This window comes from Penicillium macrosclerotiorum (assembly GCF_028827735.1).
Source record: "Penicillium macrosclerotiorum strain IBT 26536 chromosome Unknown utg000006l_segment0_segment0, whole genome shotgun sequence".
Lineage (NCBI taxonomy): Eukaryota > Fungi > Ascomycota > Eurotiomycetes > Eurotiales > Aspergillaceae > Penicillium > Penicillium macrosclerotiorum.
This window is the reverse complement of record NW_026643085.1, coordinates 3,680,522-3,706,547: the sequence shown is the minus strand read 5'-3', so window position 1 is coordinate 3,706,547 and position 26,026 is coordinate 3,680,522. Positions and strand designations below refer to the sequence as shown.

At 47.4% G+C, this 26,026-nt stretch overlaps 11 protein-coding genes across 11 annotated transcripts; 6 read left to right on the top strand and 5 right to left on the bottom strand.

Annotated features, from left to right (window-relative positions):
- Positions 1-644: 644 nt before the first annotated feature.
- On the bottom strand, positions 645-2,281 carry N7462_006614 (bZIP transcription factor; the record flags this gene model as incomplete). The annotated part of the gene is made up of 4 exons (XM_057078332.1): positions 645-891; positions 1,000-1,109; positions 1,159-1,235; positions 1,618-2,281. 4 exons carry the CDS (start codon positions 2,279-2,281, stop codon positions 645-647), a joined length of 1,098 nt encoding a protein of 365 aa, XP_056933912.1.
- A 451-nt stretch (positions 2,282-2,732) lies between these two features.
- Positions 2,733-3,824, top strand: N7462_006613 (alkene reductase; the record flags this gene model as incomplete). The annotated part of the gene is made up of 1 exon (XM_057078331.1): positions 2,733-3,824. The coding sequence occupies one exon, from the start codon at positions 2,733-2,735 to the stop codon at positions 3,822-3,824; it is 1,092 nt and encodes a 363-aa protein (XP_056933911.1).
- Positions 3,825-5,168: 1,344 nt separating this feature from the next.
- On the top strand, positions 5,169-6,677 carry N7462_006612 (fungal specific transcription factor domain-containing protein; the record flags this gene model as incomplete). Its single annotated transcript, XM_057078330.1, has 1 exon — positions 5,169-6,677. One exon carries the CDS (start codon positions 5,169-5,171, stop codon positions 6,675-6,677), a length of 1,509 nt encoding a protein of 502 aa, XP_056933910.1.
- Positions 6,678-7,700: 1,023 nt separating this feature from the next.
- On the bottom strand, positions 7,701-9,484 carry N7462_006611 (Zn(II)2Cys6 transcription factor; the record flags this gene model as incomplete). The annotated part of the gene is made up of 5 exons (XM_057078329.1): positions 7,701-7,875; positions 7,930-8,151; positions 8,211-8,343; positions 8,408-8,607; positions 8,670-9,484. 5 exons carry the CDS (start codon positions 9,482-9,484, stop codon positions 7,701-7,703), a joined length of 1,545 nt encoding a protein of 514 aa, XP_056933909.1.
- Positions 9,485-10,049: 565 nt separating this feature from the next.
- Positions 10,050-11,647, bottom strand: N7462_006610 (NAD-dependent succinate-semialdehyde dehydrogenase; the record flags this gene model as incomplete). The annotated part of the gene is made up of 2 exons (XM_057078328.1): positions 10,050-11,245; positions 11,302-11,647. Coding segments are annotated over 2 exons (1,542 nt in total), but the record flags the coding sequence as incomplete, so codon positions are not given.
- Positions 11,648-12,367: 720 nt separating this feature from the next.
- On the top strand, positions 12,368-13,713 carry N7462_006609 (alcohol dehydrogenase family protein; the record flags this gene model as incomplete). The annotated part of the gene is made up of 5 exons (XM_057078327.1): positions 12,368-12,486; positions 12,550-13,328; positions 13,404-13,455; positions 13,523-13,567; positions 13,626-13,713. The coding sequence occupies 5 exons, from the start codon at positions 12,368-12,370 to the stop codon at positions 13,711-13,713; spliced, it is 1,083 nt and encodes a 360-aa protein (XP_056933907.1).
- Positions 13,714-14,137: 424 nt separating this feature from the next.
- Positions 14,138-15,223, bottom strand: N7462_006608 (N-acyl homoserine lactonase family protein; the record flags this gene model as incomplete). Its single annotated transcript, XM_057078326.1, has 3 exons — positions 14,138-14,495; positions 14,565-14,818; positions 14,873-15,223. The coding sequence occupies 3 exons, from the start codon at positions 15,221-15,223 to the stop codon at positions 14,138-14,140; spliced, it is 963 nt and encodes a 320-aa protein (XP_056933906.1).
- An 826-nt stretch (positions 15,224-16,049) lies between these two features.
- On the top strand, positions 16,050-17,135 carry N7462_006607 (SDR family oxidoreductase; the record flags this gene model as incomplete). The annotated part of the gene is made up of 3 exons (XM_057078325.1): positions 16,050-16,357; positions 16,439-16,620; positions 16,717-17,135. 3 exons carry the CDS (start codon positions 16,050-16,052, stop codon positions 17,133-17,135), a joined length of 909 nt encoding a protein of 302 aa, XP_056933905.1.
- A 784-nt stretch (positions 17,136-17,919) lies between these two features.
- N7462_006606 (acyclic terpene utilization AtuA family protein) lies at positions 17,920-19,939 on the top strand (the record flags this gene model as incomplete). The annotated part of the gene is made up of 4 exons (XM_057078324.1): positions 17,920-18,346; positions 18,420-18,903; positions 18,970-19,727; positions 19,794-19,939. The coding sequence occupies 4 exons, from the start codon at positions 17,920-17,922 to the stop codon at positions 19,937-19,939; spliced, it is 1,815 nt and encodes a 604-aa protein (XP_056933904.1).
- An 864-nt stretch (positions 19,940-20,803) lies between these two features.
- On the bottom strand, positions 20,804-22,733 carry N7462_006605 (sugar porter family MFS transporter; the record flags this gene model as incomplete). Its single annotated transcript, XM_057078323.1, has 7 exons — positions 20,804-20,950; positions 21,044-21,157; positions 21,205-21,895; positions 21,954-22,039; positions 22,090-22,149; positions 22,208-22,302; positions 22,382-22,733. 7 exons carry the CDS (start codon positions 22,731-22,733, stop codon positions 20,804-20,806), a joined length of 1,545 nt encoding a protein of 514 aa, XP_056933903.1.
- A 949-nt stretch (positions 22,734-23,682) lies between these two features.
- N7462_006604 (flavin-containing monooxygenase) lies at positions 23,683-25,676 on the top strand (the record flags this gene model as incomplete). The annotated part of the gene is made up of 6 exons (XM_057078322.1): positions 23,683-23,778; positions 23,840-23,898; positions 23,964-24,058; positions 24,128-24,748; positions 24,812-25,109; positions 25,190-25,676. The coding sequence occupies 6 exons, from the start codon at positions 23,683-23,685 to the stop codon at positions 25,674-25,676; spliced, it is 1,656 nt and encodes a 551-aa protein (XP_056933902.1).
- Positions 25,677-26,026: the final 350 nt, after the last annotated feature.

Sequence of the window (26,026 nt, the reverse complement as noted above, 5' to 3'; positions counted from 1 at the left end):
AGTCACACAATTCTGTACCTTATCCGTAGATAAGGAAGTCGATACTATAGAAGGGGAAGAGGACAGCGAATCGGGGCCGGAGTTTCGTTAGGCTATCTTTATACCTCTCGTATAATTCATATTTCCTACGCAATTTATGTTTCCTACGTAATTTATATTTCCTACGCAATTCATGTTTTACCAATTCATGTTTCCCACGCAACTCATGTTCCCACGTTTCCTTAGTGCGCACTTAGATTCTTCCGGCAGCGAGGACGCTGTCCTTTTTTGCTGCGGGCATTGTTATGTAGTCCATTACATAAGTGCGAATCACCACGTGATTCGCACCTCGATGTCTTCGGGGCCTAACCCCCAAGACTTATAAAGAATCCAAGACTTTACGTACCAATCACGCTTCACCGCTCCTCGCCACTTAAGTGTCTCAAGAATCTCGCCACATGAGCACCGCTCCTCACGTGACTTAACATATGCATATTTGAATTCTTTGATTGTTCAATATATATGCTCATCCAGTCGAATATCCAGAGTCAATACACTACACCTGAGGGTTTCGATTGCTGGATAAATTCTAGATGACGAGATTTGTCGGCCGCGCAGAGCCTTGAATAAGTTCCAGGATATAGGGAGGGAGGGAGGATATCGAATCACCGATATGTGACAGCTGCTAGCTCAGGTAGAGTTTCGCAGAAAGGACCCGAAACCTTCCAATTCTCCAACCGCTGGATGTGTTTCTCAAAGATAGGATTTAGGACCATATCGTTCCCGACCATCAAGACAGTATCCATTGGATCATAGGGCCAATTCACGGATACGTGCGGTGAGTAAAGCTCAGAGAAAGTTGAATAGGGGTATTTTTGAGGATCTTCGATCAATAAATCGCGCATATGAGGCCTGGGGGCTGTTATCAGGGTGTTGGTCCAAAAGAAGAGAAGGAAGAAGCTTCCGCTGTTGTCCTCTTATCCTAGGAATCGTAACGATTTTCAAAGGGACTATTCTTACCAGGGCAGATTGTCTATCCATGCAGAATGAGGGGCAGTGATCTGAAGTGCCGTTGGTCGAAGCCACCGCGGCATTGCCTCGTAGTCGTGTTTTGAGGAGGAAAGTTGCCACTATGCCAAATTAACTAATGTTAATCAGGAGCAGCGTATGGTTACATACCCTCATATTGCGGAACATAACAAACATGAAGGCGAGCTTTTCGGGCAAGGCAACGTCGCCAAATGTCAAGAGAATTTCTGTTAATGTCTGGCAGATAGGATGAACTCCATGGATTTTTTCTGAGTTTACAAAGCCTTGAACCAGAGGTCGATCAGGCCCCAGAACAGAACTCATTGGTAAACCTCTGGCTGCTAATGCCCGCCGAGAGCTTATGAAATCCAGGAAAATTCTTTCGATAGGATAGATGCCCGGGACGTGCTTAGGCATCACCTGTTCAATGCTGGTGGGTAGAATCGGAACGTTCGATGGAGAATATAATAATCCATCCGCTGGTGACTGCGACGAGTTGATTTTCTCAAGGAGTTCGTGGGGGGAGACATGATCTACATAGTCTAATTTTTGAAGTACGCTGTTAGCGGATGTGCATTAGAATTCAAGTAACCAGCCGGTTCGCCATACCCTCCTGAAGGGCGTTGATGTTACTATGCGGCGAAGACTGCACGTGTGCATTTGGTATGACTTTAGGTTGAGAGGTGCGAGGCTCGTCATGTACATTTGTGTCATCATTATGCATGTACACATCACTACGATCGCTGCCATTTGAAAAAACGCTAGAGTGTGGCTGACCTTGCTGTGATAGGTCCATCTGAATACTGGGCTTGTAATTTTGCGCATTGGTAGCCATCTCCTGGTCATCTGGGGGCCTGGTTTGGATTTCAAGTTGGACAGGTGCAGCGTCACCGTCCCCATTATCCGTCAGCGCGGAGGAATGCAAGTCGTCATGTTGGAGGCTATCACTGGAATGAGATTCCTCGGCGGCCGCCAGCTGTTGTATCTTCTTCAATCGTCCTTTTAATTCTCGGTTCTCGGTATGAAGGGTCTGGATTTTGCGGAGCAGCGTCTCCTGGCTGCTGCCACGGTCAGCTTTAAGGCGTGATAGCTCATCTTCTAGATCTTTGACCCTTGATTTGATGCGCTGACGATATGCCTGTTGAGATGTGCGATCAAGATTTCGTTTGTGTTGAACCTGTTGGGAACTTAGGCGCGCTACTCTCCTGGATGTTCTTCTTCCCGCTGAACCATCTTCTGCTTGGATGGGATTCTCAGGTGGAAGATCCGCCATCACACTGATTGGCTGAGATCTTCTCCACGACTAGACACCGATGGTCATCCAGAAAGCTTGGAGCAACTCGAATTGATTAACCGGTCAAGCGTTTCAGACACGTTCCTTGGCTGAGAAGTGGGGGGCAGATAGTTTAATTACATAATCATGATATTTTGTCATGACTCATGGTACATGACTCATGTCGATTTTGCGAACATCCACCTGGGCACGACAACTGGCTTCGGTAACTGTTCACGCAACAGATCCACTCGACTCTTGCATTTGATTATCAACCCAATTTTTCTTATTTGCCCCTCCACAATGATGAACCTTTACGCGGCATTGAGGCTGTCGTCGGAGGAGCGATATAAAACCCAACGAGACTTATTTCCCTCCTCTCGAATGCATGCCGTGACGAGCTTCCTGATATTACTATACTCTTATCTCCCGCAAGGAAACGAACAACGCTATGGTCACACTCAATTCCCCCTTGCGAATTGGTCTTCTTGACCTAAAGCACAGAGTTGTCATGGCCCCGATGACTCGCAACCGCGCCGATGACCATCATGTCCCACTCGATATGGTTCGCGAATACTATGCACAGCGCGCCTCCACACCTGGCACCCTTTTGATCAGCGAAGGCACATTCATATCTGAACGAGCCGGTGGGATGGAGAACGTTCCTGGCATTTGGAACAATGATCAGATCACCCAATGGAAGACCGTCACCGATGCCGTTCACGCGAAAGGCAGCTACATATATTGTCAGCTCTGGGCACTGGGCAGAGCCGCACGCATCCCAGTTATAACTCAGGAGGGTCATGAGGTGATTTCAAGCTCGGATGTCCCCATGAGCGATTCGATTGCTATCCCTCGGCCATTGACCGAAGAGGAGATCTTGGGATGGATCGAGGATTACGCTCGTGCTGCTCAGAATGCCATCGCGGCCGGATTTGATGGAGTCGAGATTCATGGGGCAAATGGATATCTCTGCGACCAATTTCTGCAGGATACCTGCAACAAACGGACCGATAGATGGGGCGGAAGCATCGAGAACCGCTCTCGATTCGGCTTCGAGGTTGCAAAGGCTGTTGCCGCAGCTGTTGGGCCCGAACGCACAGGTTATCGCATCAGCCCATGGAGCCACTTCCAAGATATGCGCATGGATGACCTTGAGCCCCAATTCGAGCATCTGGCACATCAACTAAACCAACTAGGCCTTGCCTATTTGCATGTTGTTGAGCCTAGGATCTCAGGAGGAAGGACAGTAGTGGCCGCCGACGAGGATAGTACGTTCTTGTTTGAGGCATTCAAGAACGGTGCGATTATCCTTGCCGGCGGGTTCACCGCCAAGTCTGCCGAAACGGTTCTCCTTAAGCACCCCGATGCCAATGTTGCCATTGGGTTTGGCAGGCAATTCCTAGCCAACCCAGATTTGCCATTCCGCATCGCAAAGGGCCTCAATTTCAACGCATACGACCGTGGGTCCTTTTATACACCAAAGTCCCCAGTGGGATTTACAGACTATCCATTCAGCTCTGAATACTTGGCATGTAACTAGATAGCCATAGTCTATTGAGATGAAGTACATACACATTTAAGTTTGTAAACTTTGCGCATTTGAAACGGACTCGGAAGTATGGAGCTTTGAAATTTGGGCGTACGTATACACCCTCAAACCTGCGAGCCTGGGGTGGATTGTGAATATGCATGTGGATTGGCATTGCAATTACAATGAAGACCTCCAGGCTGGGGCTAATAATTTTGATCCAAGCATATGTAGCCATAGAAACTGTTCCGAGGTTGAACACTCAGGACAGGGCCTATCCGAAAGATCCGTTAAACTTCACCCTTAAAAGGGTATCTATCCTCGAATCTCTACCTACGTTAAAAGCCTTGTACATGAATCTAATAAAATCACCTGACTTTCAAAGAAACGCTACTCATTCGAGTGCATAGAGGCATCAGAGGTTCAGAATTCAGGCAAATGTTTGCGCAGCCCTTCAAATGTTTTCGGTACTCAAGTGCTTATTCCGTGGATTTACAATCCCGGCTCGGACACTTGGCCATCGGCCCGGAGCGCACTGCAACTCACTTCGGCATCAGAACACGCCGCCCTAAGTAAATTTGAATTTCACCTTCATTCTCATTTTTATGCTCGACTAATTGATGACTTCATCCAAAGAGAATATTCTTAGTTGTGGTATCGAGTCGGGATGATAAAACTGAGGGTGAAGCCACACAGCAGCAAGGGAGAACGAAAGCGATCCTCTGCGGCATGTGCAGCCTGTCGATGCCGAAAAGTACGATGCGACGTATCTGCTAGAGGTGCCCCTTGCACTACATGTCACTTTTACAATGTTCAATGCACCATTCCCGTGAACAGGCGAGGCAAACTTGCAAGAGAGAGTCAGCCAGCACGCGAGACGGATCAATCGATGGCGCGCTCAAAGACCGATACAAATGATAGCGCTGTGCCTGTTGAGACCGAAGCCGTATGTCCTTATCCTGACCATCAATTAAACACCACGTGGAAGCTAAAAGGATACAGACAACTGCCAGAAATGATCACGACCCCCAATTTTGGGTAGATATCAACGGAAGATCACAAGAAGCCAATGAGAAGTCAGTTTACACAAGGACTCGGCCAGTAACCTGGATTAATTTTCTACCATGTTATTCTGGTCCACTGTCCCCATCCATCAACCGTCAGGATTGCAAAGCGCTACAACTCGCAGGCGCCTTCGACGTACCCGACACACGTGTTCGTGATGGGCTTCTACGAAACTATTGCCAATTCGTGCATCCTGCTCTCCCGGTGTTGGATCTTGAGAGGTTTCTCATGGTTATCGATAGGAGTTATGAGGGAACGGAAGGCGTAAGCTTTTTGTTATTTCAAGCCGTCATGTTCGCCGCTAGCGCATTTGAGAGTCCAGAAAGTGTTGAATTTGAAGCTTTTCAAAATCGACAAGAAATACGAATGACGCGTTTTGAAACGGTTCGAACACTTTACGTTTCTGGCTGTGAAGATGACCGCATTTCCAATCTCCAAACAGTCCTTCTCATGACCTTGTGGGACTGCAGTTCAGATGATGGACCATCTGCATCGAAGTATATCAGCATTGCCAAGGCAATATTGGAGTCCATTGAAATGGCTCCCACGGAATCGGAAACACGGATGATGAAGGAGAACCCGGCATTTTGGAAGCGACTGCAATGGTGCGTTTATATACGCGATCGCCTTACTGCGCTTACGCTGCAGTGCCCATACCAGATCGACGAATCAAAGTTCAATGTTCCTATGTTGAAGGCAGCAGACCTTCAAATAGGTCCTCTGTCAACGAAGTCCTGTCTGGGAACCAATGGAAGCCACCCAGCAATTAGGGACCCATCCATGCGGGCACTGCTATCTCAGATTCCCATCCACCTTGCTTTATTTTGCAAATGGGCCACACCAATTCTCTCATCGCAAAGTATTGGAGCTCAGTCGATACAGCATTGGATGTATTTGAGGACAGGCCTAGAGGTTTTGCTGCGTGATAGTGAGCTGAAGGAGTGGCAAAATACCCTGCCAAAAGCTTTGAAATGGATTCACTCGTCACCGCTGACTGGAATTAACAAGCACGGAGACGTTGTACTCTTCTTCCGAGCTATGCTCAACGGACTTTACCATTTGGCATGTCATGGACTACATAAATCTCGAGTCGACATGGTCGACCCGGGTCTTCCCGAGCTGGCAGATCTGTCCAAGCAGCAAATGCGGTCTTCCATATCCGAAATGACAGAGATATACCGATTCTTCAGATCAAAAAGTTTTGTCTATGAGCTTCCTGATGTGCAGGTAGCAATGCTTGAGACATGCATCGCGTCGAATCTAAGCGACTTCTCATCGCCGATTCCCTTCATTCGCCAGTCTGCCATTGAAGCCTTTCAGCTATGTGCACAAGGCCTCCAACAGATGAGCGATACATATCCATCGGCCAGCAAGGCACTTGCAACAGTAAACGCAAGAATCATTGCGCGAGCCGATAAGAATAAAAACAAGGAGTTGGAGGATCCCCAGATCGAGTGGCAGGGTCCACACATTGGAAAATACCGAGGCCATCATTCTCCAGTCACCGACTGGCTGGATAAAACTGGAATGACCACGTCGCAGCAAATCGACCGGTTTGATATCACCGAGACAAGTGCCCTTTTGACATCTCACTTTATGATGACTTCATCTGAGAGAAACTTTCTCCAGGACCTTTCTTCCCCAGAAACAGCTAGTCCAGATTCCGCTGCAGAGGTATTCGTTAACTCACAAGAACCTAAAGATGGGGTTTGGACGTCGAAAAGCACCTCACCAGATTGGAAAGACTCGGTGTTGTGGTCTTTGTATCCGGCCTATGGCTTGGGTGGGCTCATAGACTAGATTCATGATACAGATCAATTTGAAACGGAGACTTCGCTACTTACAGACAATACTTGAGAGGGCATTGGAGAAATAGTAAAAACAAAACGGCTTTTCATAGCTTGTGCATAAATTTCCAACGGAGATAAACACCTAAGATATCCAATGAACGAAGTACATGGCTGGTCAACTGGTCTATTCAGGAGTGGTTGGAGGGGATTTCCTAGAAGTAGATGTAACAGGCCCCTTTCATAGTGCCAACCATAAAATCTAAGTAGTAAGGGAACTTGTAGGTATCGGCGTGATACAGTGCAGCTGTCCCTGAGATAAAGTAGATCTGAATGAGAATGCTTCAAGTGCAATGACAAAGTGTATCAAGAACTATAGTGTGAGGCTCATTTCTCCCGTTGATGGATGGTGTGTTTGTGTAGCTTCAATGTCCGCCATGGCATCGAATGAACTCCATATGTTGTCACTGGGGAAGGATCCTGGCCAGACGTCGTAAGACGCTAGATCCCCCATCATTGACGCGGATGTGATTCTGCCTAATGAAGCCATAGGGTTGAAGGATGCAGCCTGTCCCGGCATTCTGAACTCACCAAGCATGGTGCTCCTTTCCTGCCGAGTCAAATCGGCTTTGATAGACATAATAACCTCAAGTGCCCGAAGCGCATTTTTATAAGCTTGGCCAATTTCTCCCAAGGCCTGAGAGCATATCTCAAGCTGCCTGCGTGCTGTATCACGAATTTGATGGTCTAATGACAGAAATGCACTGTGTACATGGACCAGCATGGCTGTGAATATTAGGTGAACACAATGAATATTAACCCGCCGGAGAGTGAAATTCCTTCGTGTAGCTTGGAAGAGTCTGGTGATTGTCCACGCTGCGTTGTGGCAGTTTGCATGACATTGCTCTATCTTCTCGGACGATAATCCATCAGTTGTGCTGGACAGATATGCAAATGGCTGATGAATCATGATTTGAACCACGTGAAATTGCATACTTGATTTTATTAACAAAACTGAGTAATGTATCGGAGATCATCATACATACTGTAGTTGAATGACATGAGGCGTGGCTTTGCAGTCCATATTAACCGAATCAATGACTAGAGCGGGAGGAAGCTCCTCAAGCCATTGAGAAAGCTCTTTCCTGGCTTTGGAGGCGAAGATGTAAAGTTTTTTGACATCCTGCGGGTCCCCTCGCGGGGTGTTATATCTTAATTAAAGTTAGTCAGCTAGCAAATATGCATTCGGATATGCGCGGCCGTACAGAATCTTCCGAATAGACGCCATTTTGGTACATAGAGTGACAGTTCCCTTGGCGACTTCTTCGAGAAGAGCGGGAGACGCCCATATCGTGCCGTTTTGGTCTTCATCTACATAGGGTGTCCATTTCGGGTCGGTAGGTTGTACAATGTGCGAAGAGGGTTGTTGGACCGAGATATCTATTTGATCAATGGACTCAGGTCGTCCTAGATAGAGACTCCACATTCTGCCCATCGTTAATCACACTGTAGTCAATACCTATCCAGAAGAAAAGGGAAGTGTTACCTTTCGTGGATATACGTGCCCCAGAAAGTCTGACTTCTTAACCTTGCCTCGCCAGTGTCCATGAGCCCTGTCTCTGTAAAAGGTGTAGCATCAATATGAAGGCCAAGATCAGTTGCAAGTCGCATTGCCATTCCTATCGATACGAAAATTTGAATTATTAGCATAATTGGATTCCCTCCTATACTGGACTGACCTACCACTATACAGCCAGCCACGGGCGTCCCTTGTGAGAAGAGCCTCGACGCCGCTCAGTATTCCCAATGATTGAACGGTACTTAGAGTTGGAGAATCCATTTCAACTTCCAGCAATGCCTTCGATCTCGTGGCAAAGAAGTCAATGAGTGATTCGGGAAGATTGGGGCAGTAGCGTGGAGTAAGTGCCGCCCCGACAGCACAGCTAGAATAAGTCAGAACATGGAGGAAAGGGCGCTGTGTCTGTACATTCAGTCCCATACTCACATCGCGTTGTTTAAAACCTCCGAGTAATGATGTGTTGTCTCCATGAGTTTTCGGTAGCGATATTTGCCGTGGCGATAGGCGGCCTCGTCGACAAGAGGAATATTGGGGTTTTCCCAGGTGAAATACAGTTTGGTGAGATGCTCCTCAAGCTCTTCGTCTACTTGCAGGTTGACTCCCGCTGCTTTGAGAATGACATCTTCATTCCAATAGACGGAGCGAATGTTTGAATTAAAGAGGGGAAAAGGCCCAACGTGGGATATGTGGAGATTAGAAGTAGGGCCAAAGAACCGCAATTGGCCATCTTCCGCAATCTGCAAAGAACCCATTCTGTCTGGCAGAGAGCTAATGTCGTGTGAGTCAGCGGACACGGATGCCTGGTCTTGGGTGTCTTGTGAGGCATCATTTGAGGGGATTGAGAAGTATGTCTGATCACTGTTGCTTTGTACCTTCTGCAGGCCAGCTTCCATCGACTGGACATCCCTCGCCGGCGAGCATGACGTCGATACTGAAGGTAATATTTGATCCGGTCGGGTAGCTGGAAGTTCGATATCGTGCAATTTGAGGATGGATTCTAAAGATTGAATATAAGACACCAGGGAGGAGATTTTACTCCTCGAAGCAATGCTGCGCTTGTCGATCTCTCCCGAGAAGGCACATTCTTGCTTATACAGCGCACAATTGGCACATTGCGGCTTAGCCCCATCGCATTTGATTTTGCGTTTGCGACAGCTGGTACAAGCCCGAGTGACATGCTTGAGTGGCCTAGTTCTCGTTTCCGAAGGATTTTCGCTGCGCGAGACTGCCTTGACTACCATTTCGTATGGCGACTGGGTGTGGTGATCTTAACAGATGTGTGAAAACATTCGCGACAGATTACGATCACAAATTAATGCTCAAGGCCAGCAAATAGGGAAAAGGTGTGGTCAGCAATGTCAATATGGGTTGTGGGTGGTGGTGGAGCTGGGGGGATGGAGATGGGGTGGAGATGGGGTGGAGCGAAGTGGGATGGGCTGCGGAGAATGTTGTAACGAAATTCAGGCTCGGAGGCCCGGGGTAGTGACCTCGGGAGTATCTTACGCTAAGAGAGTCTTAAGGCCCTGGTTTGATGGTCCGGGGGAAGCGGGGTCGGCTCCATTGACCCTCGTAATGGGCGACGAATCAACTCCGCAAATCGCCCAGGCGTAAATGGACTTACTGGGAGAAAGAGAAAAAGCAAATAGAAAAAGAAGAAAAGAAAGAAAGAATGAATGAGGTTCGGCCTATAAATTGAAACGATTTATGATTTTCTACGCAAGGTCAAATATTTAATATTCTACTTTCTCTCTCACTGCCCAGGTGGGAAGCAACACTCACGTGCTCCCCCTTGCCCTCGAAGTTCTCCTAGGCGTCTGAAATCGCAATAGTGACCGACTTGATGTTCTGGTACTCGGCTATTCCGTACTTGCTGCCCTCTCGCCCAACGCCGCTTTCTTTGATTCCTCCAAAAGGCGTTTCCGCCGCGCTAATCAGTCCCGTGTTAACTCCAAGCATGCCGCATTCCAACCGACGTGCAACACGGTGGATGCGATTCACGTCATTGCTGAAGAAATATCCTGCCAGTCCGAGTTCTGTGGCATTTGCCAATTCAATCGCCTGTTCCTCGGATGCGAAGGAGAATATAGCGGCCAGGGGTCCAAAAGTCTCGTCGTGGGCAACTAGCATGCTGTCGTTTACGTTGGTGATGACTGTGGGCGAATAAAAGTATCCAGATGATAAGTGGGTTGGCACTTCCCCTCCGCATCTCAATCGACCACCCTTCTCAAGGGCATCTGCTACGTGGCTCTTGACCTTTTCAACAGCAGCTGCATTCACCAGTGGGCCGTGGGTCACCCCTTCATCAATTCCACGACCGAGTTTGAAAGATTCCAGGGCGCGCACCAGCTTGCCTGTAAAGACCTGTAGTACATCCTGGTGCACTAGGAGTCGATTGGCACAAACGCAAGTCTGACCAGATGAGCGGAATTTGCAAATCAAAGCCGCTGCAACAGCTTGGTCGAGATCTGCGTCGTCGAAAACGATAAAGGGCGCATTTCCCCCAAGCTCCATACTCATTCGTTTCATTGTGCCAACAGCCAGCTGAGATAGCATCTTTCCAACCTTGGTCGAGCCGGTGAAGCTTATCTTGCTGACTTTGGGGTGCGTAGCTAGCTCCAAGGACGCATCTCGATCTTTCGTAGGGATGACATTGATGATACCAGGTGGGAACCCGGCTTTGAGCGCGAGCTTTACCAATGCAATAGCGGTAAATGGGGTTTCACTAGGTGGCTTGATGACCACTGAACACCCTGCGGCAAATGCTGGGGCGACTTTGCGAGTTATCATCGCAGCTGGAAAGTTCCAGGGTGTTATGATACTGCACACACCGACAGGCTCTTTCATGGTTAAGACTGCCGTTTTTGGATATGAAGAGGGAATGACATCTCCATAGGCACGAACAGCTTCCTCGGCAAACCAAGAGACGAAAGAGGCCGCGTAGAGCACTTCACCCCTTGCTTCTGCGAATGTTTTTCCATTTTCAAGTGATACGATCGTAGCAACTGCGCTGAATTAGTCTTTATAGAAAGGCAGACTATGGACAGGAATGCTCACTTACGGTCTGTAGCGTTCTCTAAAATCAGGTCGTTCCAGCGTCGGAGATATGCAGCCTTTTGCTTGGCCGTAGTGTTCAAGGAGTATTCCCGATAGGCACCGTTCGCGTGTTCAATAGCTTCCGTAAAGTCCCGCCGAGAGAAATCGGCGCATTGCGATAGGACGTTTCCAGATGACGGCTCAAAAACCGGAAATGCCTTCGTAGACTCAGCGAATTTCCATTCCCCGGCGATAAAACCCCGCCCATCAAACAGGCTTAGGTCTTCGAGTGGAACGGGCAGTTGAGGCGAGAGGGAAGCCATCACGGGCAGTGGACGGATCTTGGAACAAGCTGGGAGTAGTTTGTGTGGAACTAAAACAAACTTCAGATAGCTGACTTCAAATCCAACATGTACGCGCACTAAGCGCTCAAGTGATATATGAGACGCTTAGATATTTATCTTTGCGAGGTTGTCAGAAGAGCTTGACCGTAATACCTCTATGGATAAACCTTGAAATGATTGTTGATTGAATGCAGGTGTTTATTACGCCCAGGTGGTCATGTTTTGCTGCCTGACTAGGCAAGCTGACATTGATTTCGGCAAATCAGTGGACCGAGGTTCCGGCATCTAAAACCTCACTCAGAAGGTATATTCTCGCATGTCTACATTCTTTGCCGTCTTTAGTTCCAAATGGATTAGCCATGGAATTAAAGTCATCTGAATTGATTGGAACTAGGGTTGGCGGGTGCCAAGCGGGCATGGGTCGGGTTTGGTATTTCCGGGGGATTCGATGGAGCCAACACGCGTGCGTGCGAATCGATGATAGCATTAGACGGGTCAAAATTGAGCAGAAGCATCCAAAGTGGTGGAACTTTTCACACTTTTTCACTGTTCAAATATTATAGACTCCGCATTTATGTCAGCAACTTGCAATTGACCCTGGGTACCTCAAGTTTCGCTTCTCCGTTGGGTCCCAGTGCGAGTTCTAGCCTCTCAGGTCTAAATAGTCTAAATATCACAATCTTCCCCGCGGGTAATCACTGCAAGCCGGATTTATTATTCGCTGAGTTCTAGAAAATTATCGACACGATGCAGGCGATAGTATTCAAGGGTCCGTTGGAGGTTGCTCTGGAAAACCGGCCAGTACCAAAAATCCAGGACCCAACGGACGTTGTCCTCAAAGTCAGATACACAGCGCTATGTGGAAGGCGAGCTTATGATTCTAGATAATCTCAATCTCCTTCCAACCCTCGATTGCTAACATGACACAGTGAGCTTCATGTCTTCCGGGGTCACCAGGCTTCTCGCACGGAATTCGTCATGGGCCATGAGTTCACTGGAAAGGTCGTAGAGACCGGCTCCAGTGTGACACAATTCAAAAGCGGAGATCACGTGGTATCACCTTTTACTGCGAGCTGTGGCGCATGCTTCTTTTGTGAGCATGGATCGTCTTCCAGGTGTGCTCAGGGTGCGCTATTCGGGACAACAGCACTGGATGGCGGACAGGCCGAATATGTTCGCATCCCGCTGGCAGATTCCACTCTGTTCCCCATACCTGCCACGATCGACGAGAAGAAACTTGTTTTGATGGCGGATATCTTTCCTACGGGTTACTTTGCTGCATCAAATGCATTTTCAAAGCTCACCCCTAGTGAAATTGCGGAGAGCACAGTGCTCCTTTTTGGCTGCGGCCCCGTCGGCCTCTGTGCGTTGGTAAGCGCCTTGGAATATAAGCCCAAAAATCTGATAGCGATCGATAAAGTACCTTCAAGACTAGAGACTGCACGGTCTCTAGGTGCAGAAGCTTGGAATTATGAAGAAGGTCTGGACAAGCTGAAGGAAAGGGTGAAATCTCTGACGGACAACCGTGGAGCTGACGTGGTGATTGAAATTGTTGGACACAGTAGTGCTTTGAGAATGGGATTCGAGCTACTGAGACCATGGGGGAATATCTCCAGTGTTGGTGTGCATAATGGGGAAATTCCTTGGACTGGGAATGAAGCATACGGGAAGAATCTGCGGTTGCAGATGGGACGCTGCCCTGTTCGAAGTAAGACTGCGCCTTTCTTATTGGGTTTGGAAAGCCCTCCATTGACAAATTAACCAACACATCCATGCAAATCAGGTATTTTTGGTGAAGCTATGGCGCTTTTCAACAAGAAGCAAGACTCTCTGAGGTACGATATCAACTATAGTTCATCAAACCAGTCATTCCTTACTCGGCATCGCTAACCCCCGGCGCAGTTTTATGACTGAGGATATTCGCCCGCTCTCTCAAGCTACTAAGGCGTAAGTGATACCCAATACCTGCCTATTTACCCATTAAAAATTCCACTAAACGGTACAGATATGCGGATTTTAATGCGATGCGCACGCAGAAGGTTATCTTTGAAGTTGATGTGAGCGATAATACCCACGATATACATAGACTATAGAATTCACATGTGTGTTTGGATGATTCAAATTTTGATAAAAGTATACATACATTGATATGTATATATTTCCAAGGAACAAGTTCAACATTGAAAACCGCTTGATTAGGCCACTGCATAACACCAATAGTCAGTGTTACCCAAGCCAGTTTCCCATGCAAGTACCCACTTAGGTACATATACAACCTTGGAAATATAGATTTATTAAGGTTTTCAAATGTTAGGGAGGTATCAATTTTGAGTGGTGGCAAATGATAAATCTGAAGGTTTCATGGCACAAAGTCCGTGCAGTATTGCCATGGCGTGTTTCTAGAGGAGCCCTGGAGAGTTCATTCAAATCTTTCACATGTATGAACATGTGGATTTTTGGCAAGTATGCCAAAACCCTCAGTGCTAGACTATTGACTTGGTACATTCAAAATGCCTCCTATTCTAAATAAGGTCCGGACTTAATGAGCGCGTCCGCAGTGGCATAGTCATGTCCAAATATCAAGGTAGCTGAGAAAGCTTTCTGTAACCTTCGAATGAGCTTTCCGCTGTCAATCCAGCTCCGATAATCTCGAAGAAGCCACCCATGAGCCCAATTAGAATCGAAGTTCTCTCGCACATGGTACTGGTCCGTTGTCCAGATAAAAGTACCATCGCGTAGTAGGTTGACTTGCATAATGCAAAGGCCCGGAGTGTGCCCGGGACAATGATAGAGGGTTATTCCGGTGCAAAGGTCGAGATGGGAGTCATTGAATGTCTGCCAGTTAATCCCACCGTCTAGATGGAGATAGTCCGCACTGGAAACAAAAACAGATCAACAAGTCAGATGGAAATCGTAGTGAGATGGACACTCGTTTGGCACGTACAGGTAGAGTCCCGCGTCGGATTTTGTGCCAGCTGCCCAGCAAGCGTTCTTGAATTCTTCTTCGTGCACATAAATGGGGATTTGCGTGTTTTTGAAGTGCTCTAGTCCACCAGCATGGTCTAGATGCAAGTGACCCATTATCACTGCTTTGACATCTTTTATACTGTATCCCGCACTTTCTATTGCCTTAGGAAGATGGTGACTCTCATCATAGGTCGTTCGGGGAAAGAGATCAACTGCTTCTGCACCCCATTGCTATCATTGCGACTGTTACTTTCGCCTCAAGAGTTGGAATTGACGTGAACTTACTGTATGTGCATCCTCGCTACTGCCGCATTCGAAAAGAATCAGACCCATTTCGGGGTGCTCGATTAACCCGGCAATCAACATCAAGTCTCTTCGCTTATTTGTGGGGTTAGGGTTGCTGGCTGATCCGCCATTAACACCCATAAGTAACCTAAGAGGCGCATGTACATTGATCAGTAACGTTCCCAACCGAATCGTCAGGCCTTTTCGCTCGAGGGCTTGTGGGCATCTGAAAACGTACCAACCCTCATCGACTGTCAGTGTACCAAGGTTCAGGATGTGCATCTTAGTGCCCGCCGGGCATGCATAGGCAGGTATTATACTGTTCACCAGCTGATGCATTGGGGCTGCCATCGTGTGCAATACTAGTGGTAATATGTCGTCACATTATACTTTGTAGGCTTTGCTGGTCTCTTAAATAAATTTCCAAGGTTGAATTACTAAAACAAAAACTTCAATTCGTGAAAAGTAATGATGGAAGTCCCGACTGGCGAGGGCTCAGTCTTGGCATTATGAAGTCAACGGAAATATAAAACCGAACAATCAAATCTTTAATTTTTGAAACATCATTTCCCGTAAAATTTAATATTGTCACTAGTGCGAGGTGGCTTGTTGCTAATAGTGCATGACCTCAGTGTACTGACTCAATGCATCCCGTCAAATGGGGCTCATATTTCCGACCAATCGGCTGGCAGGATAATGAATCGCGCTTAAAGGAATCACAATTCCGTCTCCATTATGCTCATCTATGTACCTTCCTATAATCGCGCAAATCTCAGCTTTTCCTTGCCTTTGCACTCTAGACGTGGTGGCTCCCCGCTCGTGCAATCTTAATTGTGGGGAAACAGGGACATATGTCCGGGGTTGTCAAGCACAGATCTGACTTCTGCGAATGCGGGGTGGCTCATGCCTGCTCATGACAAAAATTTGAGGAAGCCTTTACTTTGATTCGTCGAACTCAATTTGAATCCGTCACTTGGCGCCAATACATGGATATAGGACTAAATGGGGTCCTCCCAGCAGTGTCGTGTGCTGTAGTCCAAGTTCCAGCTGTTCCGATAAGGCTCACATCCCCCTTATTTCATGTGAGCCTTGAACTTACTTGACTGCGAATGTTCTGGAATGACTTCCCATTCCAGCCGTCGACTTGTCTACTCAAATCCATCTTCAAATATCCAACATGAGCTACAAGAAATCAGGCGGCTCTCCCAAGGTCTGGCTGATCACTGGGTGTAGTTCAGGCTTTGGTAAGGTATTCATACCTTCAATCACGGCGCGTGGGGACAGAGTGGTCGCCACGGCTCGAGATATTAGGTCGCTAGATGAATTTGCATCCCATGAAAATATTCGACTCCTCGAGCTGGATGTAACCCAGCCAAGGAAGGCTCTCAAAGAAGCGGTCAAACAAGCAATTTCTTTCTTTGGACATATAGACGTCCTGGTCAACAATGCTGGATATGTGTTGTCGGGCGTGTGGGAAGAATTAAGGTCGGTTCTATCAAATACCCGGTCCTGTAATAATGTTCAACGTTATTCTCATGGGGAAATGCATGCTTACCGAGGGTGCAGCGAAATTGAGATAACGAGACAATTTCATACCAACGTTCTTGGGCCTCTGGACCTCACGACGGCGCTGTTGCCACATATGCGTTCCCGTGGAACGGGGACAATTATCTTTATGAGCAGTATCGCTGCATGGAGAGGAGTTGCAGTTGGAGGAGCATACAGCGCTTCCAAATTCGCTCTAGAGGGTAAGAAATCACTTCTCAACGGGACTGGACGCTCATCGCATCCTTGAACCTTGCCACTGTTTTATCTCTGGTTCCATAAAACTGAACTTTTGACAGGGGCAGCCGAAAGTCTCCAAAAGGAAGTCGAGCCATTCGGCCTCCAGGTTCATGTTGCTGTTTTAGGTCAATTTCGCACGAGCATCCTCAATTCAAACAGGCGACTGGTGAGCCGCAGCACACGGCCTCTGGGTGAATATGACAGCGCCATCCAAGCTTGCTTGTCAAGGCTGGAAAAGACCGACGGAAAGCAAGTTGGCGATCCGCTGAAAGCTGTAGAGCGAATCGTGGATCTCGTTTACCATACAGGTTACTTTGCTGAGCTCCAGAGAATACCACTACGCATTTTCCTGGGGTCTGACGCGATGAACATCGTTCGCGGCGAGTGCCAAAGTATACTGGACGATATTATTCGACAAGAAAAGGTGGGAAGAAGTACAGATTTCGACGACGCAAAGCCGTCCTTGCCCTATAATTGATATTTCTCTATGCGATTTACACTATACACTATGTACTCAAGTACTGTTCGCGTTATCAACATTTGAATGTTACAATAGAATCTTGGAACGATTTACAAACTCAAAGCCTTCTAAGCCGAAGCCTGGGACAAATGAAGATCTCTACGTCAGCCCTCCAGGGGGAGTACCGTAGCCCAGGGTGAATGATAAACCTCCATCCACAAGTGCAAAGAAGTAGTCGGTGTATGCCACGCATATTAGCTGAAGTGGAGACGGGTTTCACCCAAATCTACTATATTCCATTGAGTGGCGGATTTGCCGAAAGGCACTTGAGAGATGGGGCCCAACGGAATTATCGGCCAGGGTAATAATGACGGAGCGGGAGAAACTTCGTAAAGTCCTAGGTAAATTTTTTTAGACTCGTAAAAGATCCACCATCAAAGAATCGAATGGAGGCCTCGGAGGGGCCTGGAAGTCACGTGAGTGTCATGAGTCAGTGGCGTGAGTCAGTATCATCACCTCAGTCAACTCCAGTACTCCTGTTTACCATTGTGTTGCCTCGGGTGACTTCAATGATGGCCTACAGCGCCACCACGGTCCTTCTCTCGAGTGGGACAACTGGCTATGTCAGGCCGCTGTGATGGCTAGGTCTCTGGAATGGGTTTGGAACAGGCCAAAGATCGGTACCACTGAGATATGTATTTAAGTCCCTGAGAAGATCTCAGCAGCCAGCTTCGATCACTTGAAGTCAAGTAATGAACTTGATCCTGTATTGATTTTACTATTTCAAGTTTTTTCTTCAATCATGGTTGCTATCAAAGCCGATAATCTACGCATCGCGTCCGCCTCCGGGTCTGTGACAGATCGCCGGCATGGATTTGCGGAACTCGCAAAGACTGAAGATGTCCAATTTATCGTCGGAGATTGGATGTCTGAATACAACATGACAACCCGAGGTGGTGGTAAGATGAAGTCCATCGATCAAGGTCCGGAATTTGAGCAGACATTCGTGGAGTCCATTGAGCCTGCACTAGAAGATTTAGCTTTACGTGGGATCAAGACAGCCGTGAATGCAGGTGCCAGTGACACCAAGAAGCTTCACGATGTTCTCGTTGATGCGATTCGTGCACGAAACCTTGACCTTAAGGTAGCCTGGGTAGAAGGTGATGAAGTCAAAGACTTGCTCACCGAGGCTATTCAGTCTGGAGAGGAATTTGTCAATATTACAACGGGTAGGAAAGCCTCTGCCCGAGCAGATGCGTCTAGTACATTCCGATTCTTGCAATAAACGCTGACCTACTACAGGGAAAAGGCTCTCTGATTGGGAGTTCGACCCGGTTTATGCGCAATGCTACCTAGGGGCATGGGGTATTGTCGAGGCCTTTAACCAAGGAGCCGATATTGTTCTTTGCGGAAGAGTGACTGATGCCTCCCCGACAATCGCTTGTGCAGCTTTTCATTACAAATGGAGTCGGGAGGACTACTTTCAGCTCGCACACTCATTTGTTGCTGGTCATTTCATTGAATGTTCCACCTATGTAACGGGCGGAAATTTCTCCGGTTTCAAATCTCTTCCTGGCCCCAGTGTGGATATTGGATTCCCTGTCGTCGAGATAGCCCCAAGTGGGGAGTTTGTTGTCACTCTTCAAGTTGGTAAGGACGGCATGGTAACGGAAGAGACATGCAAGGCTCAGTTACTATACGAGATTCAGGGCCCTCTCTACTATAATCCTGATGTCGTTGCAATTCTTGATGAGATTAAGATTCGTGGCATTGGCAGGAACCGAGTGTAAGTTGCCATCCATCACCTGGAAAAATCATCCACTTTGATCGCTTATCATTATCTTCGTTTTAGACAAGTTTCAAATGTGAAATATGCCAAGCCGCCTCCAACAACAAAGATTGGCATTACTGCATTGGGCGGCTACCAAGCAGAAGTTCATTACTTCCTCTGTGGTCTAGATATTGCAGAAAAAGCCGAACTGCTCGAGAAACAAATCCGGCATCTGCTTGATGAATCCATTTACCACACACTGGTATTTCGTACAACAGGATCGTGTGCTTCTGACCCCTCTAGTCAAGATGCAGCAACCGTGGAAGTTCGGATATTTGCTCAGTCGCGCTCTGAAGAGGCTTTGAGTGCTTCCAACTTTCTCCGGCCCTGTACGGACACAATCATGCAAAGTTACCCCGGCGCGACTTTTGGGGTTGACACTCGCCAATCAGTTGCGAAGCCTTATTACGAGTATTTCGTCTCCATTTTCCCTCAAGATCGCATGCGTCATGTTAGCCATACCCCTTTTAATGGAGGTAGCTTAGAAATTTCTGCACCGGTTGACACCACTCCATTTATCCTTGAGCAGCCGTCCTATGAAACTGCAGCGCCGTCTGATCTGAGCGTCTTTGGTCCGACGACGCGCTGCCCCCTGGGCTACGTTGTGCATGCTCGATCTGGTGACAAAGGATCGGACGCCAACGTGGGATTCTTTGTTCGTCACGCCGACGAATGGGACTGGCTTCGAACTGTGCTCAGCACCGACAAAGTCAGAGAGCTTCTGGGAAAAGACGACAGCGGGAATCAGATCTTTCGCTTTGAATTGCCCAATATCTGCGGTAAGCTTTGTATCCGCCCTTTGATTACATCGACTCAACACGAACTAATCTATTCTGTCTACATAGCCGTTCATTTCCTCTTGAAAGATCATCTTGATCGGGGTGTGGCATCTAGCTCAACATATGACGTCCTTGGCAAGAATGTTGCCGAATTCCTCCGATGCAGACACGTCGACATACCAGACAAGTTCCTGGCCCGTGGAAGAATTTGAATATTTCCGCCAACCCATGATGGCGATTCTCGTAAAAAAAGGCATTGTATGTTGTCGGGTGTTGGCTTTGCAATTGATAAAAGCTCACCGCCCCGAAATGACCTTTTTGCGTGAATACATTGATGACAGTGGGGCTCAGTTAAGATTGAGAAACATTTGAATGTTCAAGTTGTGTTTGCATGTCAATATGTTTGCAGTGGTATTTATATATCGAATGATGAACCTACCAATGATTTGTATTAGCTTAAACTTGCACTGGAACATTTGAATAAGCGTTAATTGACGTAATTTGGTGATAAAACCTTGGAACAATTGTGGGTGTACCTTGAAAAACCAATCAATTGATATCCACATGTATTGATACTACATGTAAGGACCGATGGAGGACTTGAGGGCCTCATAAGAGCCTCACCAAGACATGAGAATTATGTAAATATCACTATTGATAAACGTTTGGATGTTTAAGTTCATTGTTGCCCATGTTGAATAGGTTGCGATGTCTGAAAGGAAATCTGAGCATTCAACATTTGAAGCAATCACATAATGAATGTATAAGAACCATGTATTCGATTTCTAAGCTATGTAAGGTTTCAAATATCAGGCCTTGGGTCGTAATGGCGGGCTCCAAACGGCATTTAGTATTATGTAGCCACTGCGTGGATGTGTATTGTCGAGAGCTTGAATCAATCAATACTACTGGAGCCTCAGATACGTTGAATTAAAGTCCGACCCGAATAATACAAATTCACAAGTAGGCTTTGTACGTCAATCATGTCCTTCCTGTTCCATGTGTATTTATGAATTCCCAATTTGAACTATGTATGCGGTAGGTATCCTCCATTGCTCTAAAAGAATGTTGCCACCCTAGGCTCTCTCCACCTGTGTCGCTTGACCTTCGCCTTTCTGCCGGATGTCCCCTGAAGTTGATTCGGAGATATCAGATAGCTCGTTGATATGTCCTCGGTGCTTGACAAAGATATAATCGATTTCTTCCAATGATTTTCCACTGGTCTAGTGGGAAACAGCCGTTAGCATAGATGTTATGCGGAGGTGGCACAATCCAGTGAGTTGATATGTAGTGCCACTGACATGGAGGGGACGAACCTCTGGTAAAACAAAATACACAAATGGAATGCTTAATGCATTCATGATGCAGAAAAGAATGTAAATCCTCCACCCAGTATTAGCAATAGCGGGTGGGCTCATTTGTGCGATTACCTGGAAAGCATGTTAGAAAATGACAAGAAAGCAATCAGTTAACTTACAAATGTGAATAGCCATTCTGAAAAACATCCGACTGCAGCTCCAACATGGCGGAGATTCAGAGGTGTGATCTCCGGGGCATAGAGCCAGGGTACCGAGTTCCAGCTCATACCGAACGAGATCTCGAAGATTATCAACATGCCAAGGGCTAGCTTAGACGATGATGGTGTCCCCATTGCAACTCCGACTGTGAAAAGCGTCATGGAAAGACAGAGCATCGTGGATCCTAACATCAGGACCTTTCGACGACCGAGTCGGTCAATTAAAAAGATCGGTGGGAATGTCCCAACCCAGAAGGCAATTTGGATAAGTCCTGCTACCAGGCTACTGAGTTCCGTTGACAAGCCGACGTTTGTTTCAAGCACGATGGTGACTGTTTCGTCAGAATTGAGTTTCATCTGAGTGAGGGGTGTGGTTCCAATCCTACCGTAAAATGCGATCAAATTGATGCCCGTAAATTGCTGAAAGAACTGAAGGGTGAAACAAAGAAAGAGGCGGCGAGGATTTTTTAATTCTGTTTTTTCTCTCATTATGTTCCAAATATTCAACCTGGAGTTCGTGTCCCGCTCCAATGCTACCGCTTCATTCATCTCAGCAACGACATTTTGGATTTCTGGATGGGTTTCTGGTAGACCAAGGAGACGGGAAAGGGCCTTGATCGAGCCCGCCTGGTCGCCTTTTGCATAGAGCCATCTAATCTCTAATTAATATATGTATAGCCAAGGGGTATTCGTAAAACCGGAGACTTTACCTTGGCGATTCTGGAATGAGTGGCATGAATATAATCGTGACCAAGGCGAAAAAGTTCTGGAACGCAATGGGAAAACGCCAAACAAGCTGGAAGGCGACGTCAATGGTGAATTCCCGACATGGGGTGAATAACGTACTTCGCCTGTCTGTCCTCTTATAATGCCATAGTCCAGCCAGTAAGCAATAACCGTACCAAACTTGCTGAAATTAGCCATGCTGGTACTTGAGTATTTTGAAGAATGCTGGTATACGCACAATGACGATTGACATCTGGATGGCCAGTGAACGTCCGCGTACTGAATTGCGAGATGCTTCAGATACGTAAACCGGCACTGTAGAGGTGTTCATTCCTGAATTATTGAACGTAAGAATTAGCCTTCCAGCTCACTTGAAATTTCGATCGTCGATCAATCCATGTTCGAGGCTCACCATTCCCAATGCCAGAGATAATCCGCCCAGCAATAAGCTGGCCTGCTCCATACGCACTGGCTTGGATTGATCCACCGATAATCATTATCACACATCCTAGAGTGATGACTGATTTGCGGCCCAGTTTATTTCCAAATACCGCCGAGATAACGCAGCCAATCAGGCAGCCAATGTTGAAAAGTGCGACAATAGTCCCTAGATATCCAGAGCTAGGATTTCCTATGGCACTCAGAAAGCTGGCATTTGATACAAGGCCTCCCAAAACACCCTGATCATAGCCGAAGAGGAGGTAAGCACTGCCAGCGGTGACTGTGATGGCCAAGCGGAGAGAACGGCCCTCCAGATTGAGCATATTGATGTGTGGGAGTGAAAATAATCCTGTGGGGCTCTCCTCCGGTACCAGTGACTATCCACGAGATTTATATCAAGACCTTGTAATCAAAATATCACTCCCGCTTTCCAATTCTAGTACTAAGTGGGACGCTAAGCGCACCCCATGGGGCCCCAAGGCCATGGACAACACCCCAAGGCGGGGGAAATTAGCCGAATGGGGTTTAACGGGATAGCCTACTGGCTCCAAAATCTGAATAACACCCTGCGCGCAATTGCATTTTTTCCGCGATGGGCTGCAAATGTGTGGAAGCCTCTCCTGGTCTCCCCTCCTCTCCATTCTGACCCTGGTATTCCCAAGTTGAAAGGGCGTAAGAAAAAAAAAACATAAGAAAGACCCCGCGTGACCTGTCGGTGCTTCCGATGTTTACATCATTCTGTCCCATTGGGAAACGAGTGGGTTCAGGAAGCCTATCATCTAGGCAAAGACAACTTATTCCAAGATCACCATGAAACGTCAATCCTGGCATTCAACTCGCTCAGTAGGTTTGGTGAAACGTGTATCTCGATAGTTAAGACCTCGGAAGTGTTTCAAGCGGCAATGCGGTCGGTTGGAATCGGTACCTAGGCGCAATTGGTGCCTGAGGCCTTCCGGGATATGCAATTCCACGGAACATCGAGTTGAACTGCGGCTGCCCAGGTCCTCCTCCATACTCGTTTTCGTTGCAGGTGCAGGTGAACTATGACGTTTCCTTGTATTACCACAGCTGAGACAAAATGCATTCAGCATTACAACAAACTTCCGGCTCTTGACAGCCTCGGCGGAACATCCTACACTTAAAAGGGTTGGTACTCAAAATTGAAATATAACGTCTCAAATTTGTCGTCTTTGCGTACCCAGCTCGACTTCTATTAGGTGACAGTCGTGAACCTTGCCGGTACTATTTGTCCCTCATTCCATTCCATTCACTATGGAGGACGCGGAGATCATAGTGATTGGTGCTGGTCCGTCGGGAATTGCTCTCGCCCACACGATCAAGCATAAATTGGGTTTCCACGATTTCACAGTAAGTCGTCAATTGATCCTTGCATTATCAACACTCAATGCTAATGTCAAATTCATCTTAGATCTACGAAAAGCTTGACGGTCCTGGTGGAACATGGCGCATGAACAAATACCCAGGGGTGTAGGTGACTGAGATGTACTGGAGCATTGGCAATTGGCATCGCGCTAACAGGGTTCTATCTACAGAGGATGTGATGTGCCCACCATATTGTATTCATTTTCTTTCAACCAGAACCCAAACTGGTCCAAAGAGCTCTGTGAGGGCCCAGAGATTTTGGAATGTGGGTCGTTTAAGTTAATATTGTCTTCGACTTCACAGAACACAGACTAACAAGAGATGGTGGGGACAGATATGGATGATACAGTGGATAAATTCGACTTGCGAAAACACATGCATTTTGGAGTCGAGTGTGTCTCTGCATCCTGGAACGAAAAGGGGTTCTGGGAAGTTCGACTTCGCGATACCAAAACCAAGATCGAATACACTCGCACAGCTACCATCTTCATCTCTGCTGTGGGTGGAATCTCCAAGCCACGAGACACTAAATTCCCGGGAATGGAGAAGTTTACCGGAGAGATTTTCCATACAGCCCAATGGAATTCTCAGTATGATTACCGGGGCAAACGTCTTGCAGTGATCGGTAATGGGTGCAGTGCCGCCCAGGTGGTCCCTGCCATTGCGAAAAGCGCTGGATTGGTAAAGCAGTACGCTCGAAGCGCACAATGGTACCACGAGCGGCCTAATCGCAACTTCACTGCCGCTGAGAGATGGTGCTTGAGGAATATTCCACTATGGGAAAGATATCTTCGTTTTCGTCTGTTTCTCTCCTGCGATGCTCTAGTTACAACCTACCTGCCTGGCATCGCGGCAGAAAGAATCCGCGCCAAAACGGAAAAGGGCGCCCGTCAGTACATACATGATACTGCCCCCAAGAAATATCACAAGACTCTTGTTCCAGACTTCCCACTAGGTATGCCCCTGTCTCTTGCCCTGTCTATAGGACTACAGATGGGGTTTTAACTCATTACAACAGGCTGCAAAAGAAGAATTTTCGACCCGAACTACCTCGAGAGTCTCCACCGTGAAAACGTTGAGCTGGCCGGTGTTGGGATTGATCATATCGATGAGACTGGCATTGTCAGTACCGATGGCGTACGAACCGAGTTCGATGCAATCGTCCTGGCCACAGGTTTCGACGTGCAGCAATTCATCGTTCCCATGGAGCTGTACGGTACGGGCGGCAGAAGCCTGTCTCAGCAGTGGAAGGAATCCAGAGGAGCACAGGCCTATATGGGTGTTTACGTCCATAACTTCCCAAATATGGGCATATTGTACGTTTCATGCCCATCACACTATACTCATCACCCACGCGGGGGTGCGGAAGCAGTAACTAACTCACCGAACTACATAGGTTTGGACCCAACACCTTCCCTGCGCACAACTCGGTTCTTTTCGCCTCGGAAGTTGAGGTCGACTACCTGGCTCGCACTCTAATCGCCCCCATTATCGATGGCCGTATTTCAACCCTGGAAGTCAAATCCACAGTTGAGAACCAATGGGTGAATTCTCTCCAAGTGAAGCTCAAGGGGACTGTCTTCGAGGCCGGTTGTTCCAACTGGTATATCAACCAGCATGGGCGGAACTCGGCCTCGTGGCCAGGATATGCTTCTAGCTATTGGAGAGAGACACTTAAATCCCAGCTTGGGGTCTTCAAGAAGACACCAGGCTCAAGCCTTTGGTATTTGAACACCCTGCGGCGCTGGATCAGAACTACCAGCATTTATGTATATGGGGCGGCGTTGATTTCCTTGGTCACCCTTTTATGGTTTAAAGATGGTGCTGCTCAGCAAAAGTTGATCCAGATGGCGCGCAATGCCATTTCCTATGGCCGTGCTTAAAGTCAACTTGCAACAAGGATGGAGCATTCTTTTTTGATCCTCAAAGATGTGTGTACATTGAAATTTGCAGCCTTAGCTAGTAGCCTAGATATTGAATTAGACTATCAAACTTGAACGTTCTTTCCCTACAATCATAGTTACCTATGATATCCGGATGGGTTTTTACCAACATCAATTCCAGCTTTGGAACGCTTTCAGAAAAAGAGACTTCAAATGCTGGGCAGCTCCCAAATTGCATGTCCCAATTTGATCGATGATTGCTTTAGCACTGCGAACTGTGTGTGCAACCAGGTGCTAGGCCGAATGTGCATCTGGGTTATATTGCGGCCTTCGCCATCCCAATAGCCAAA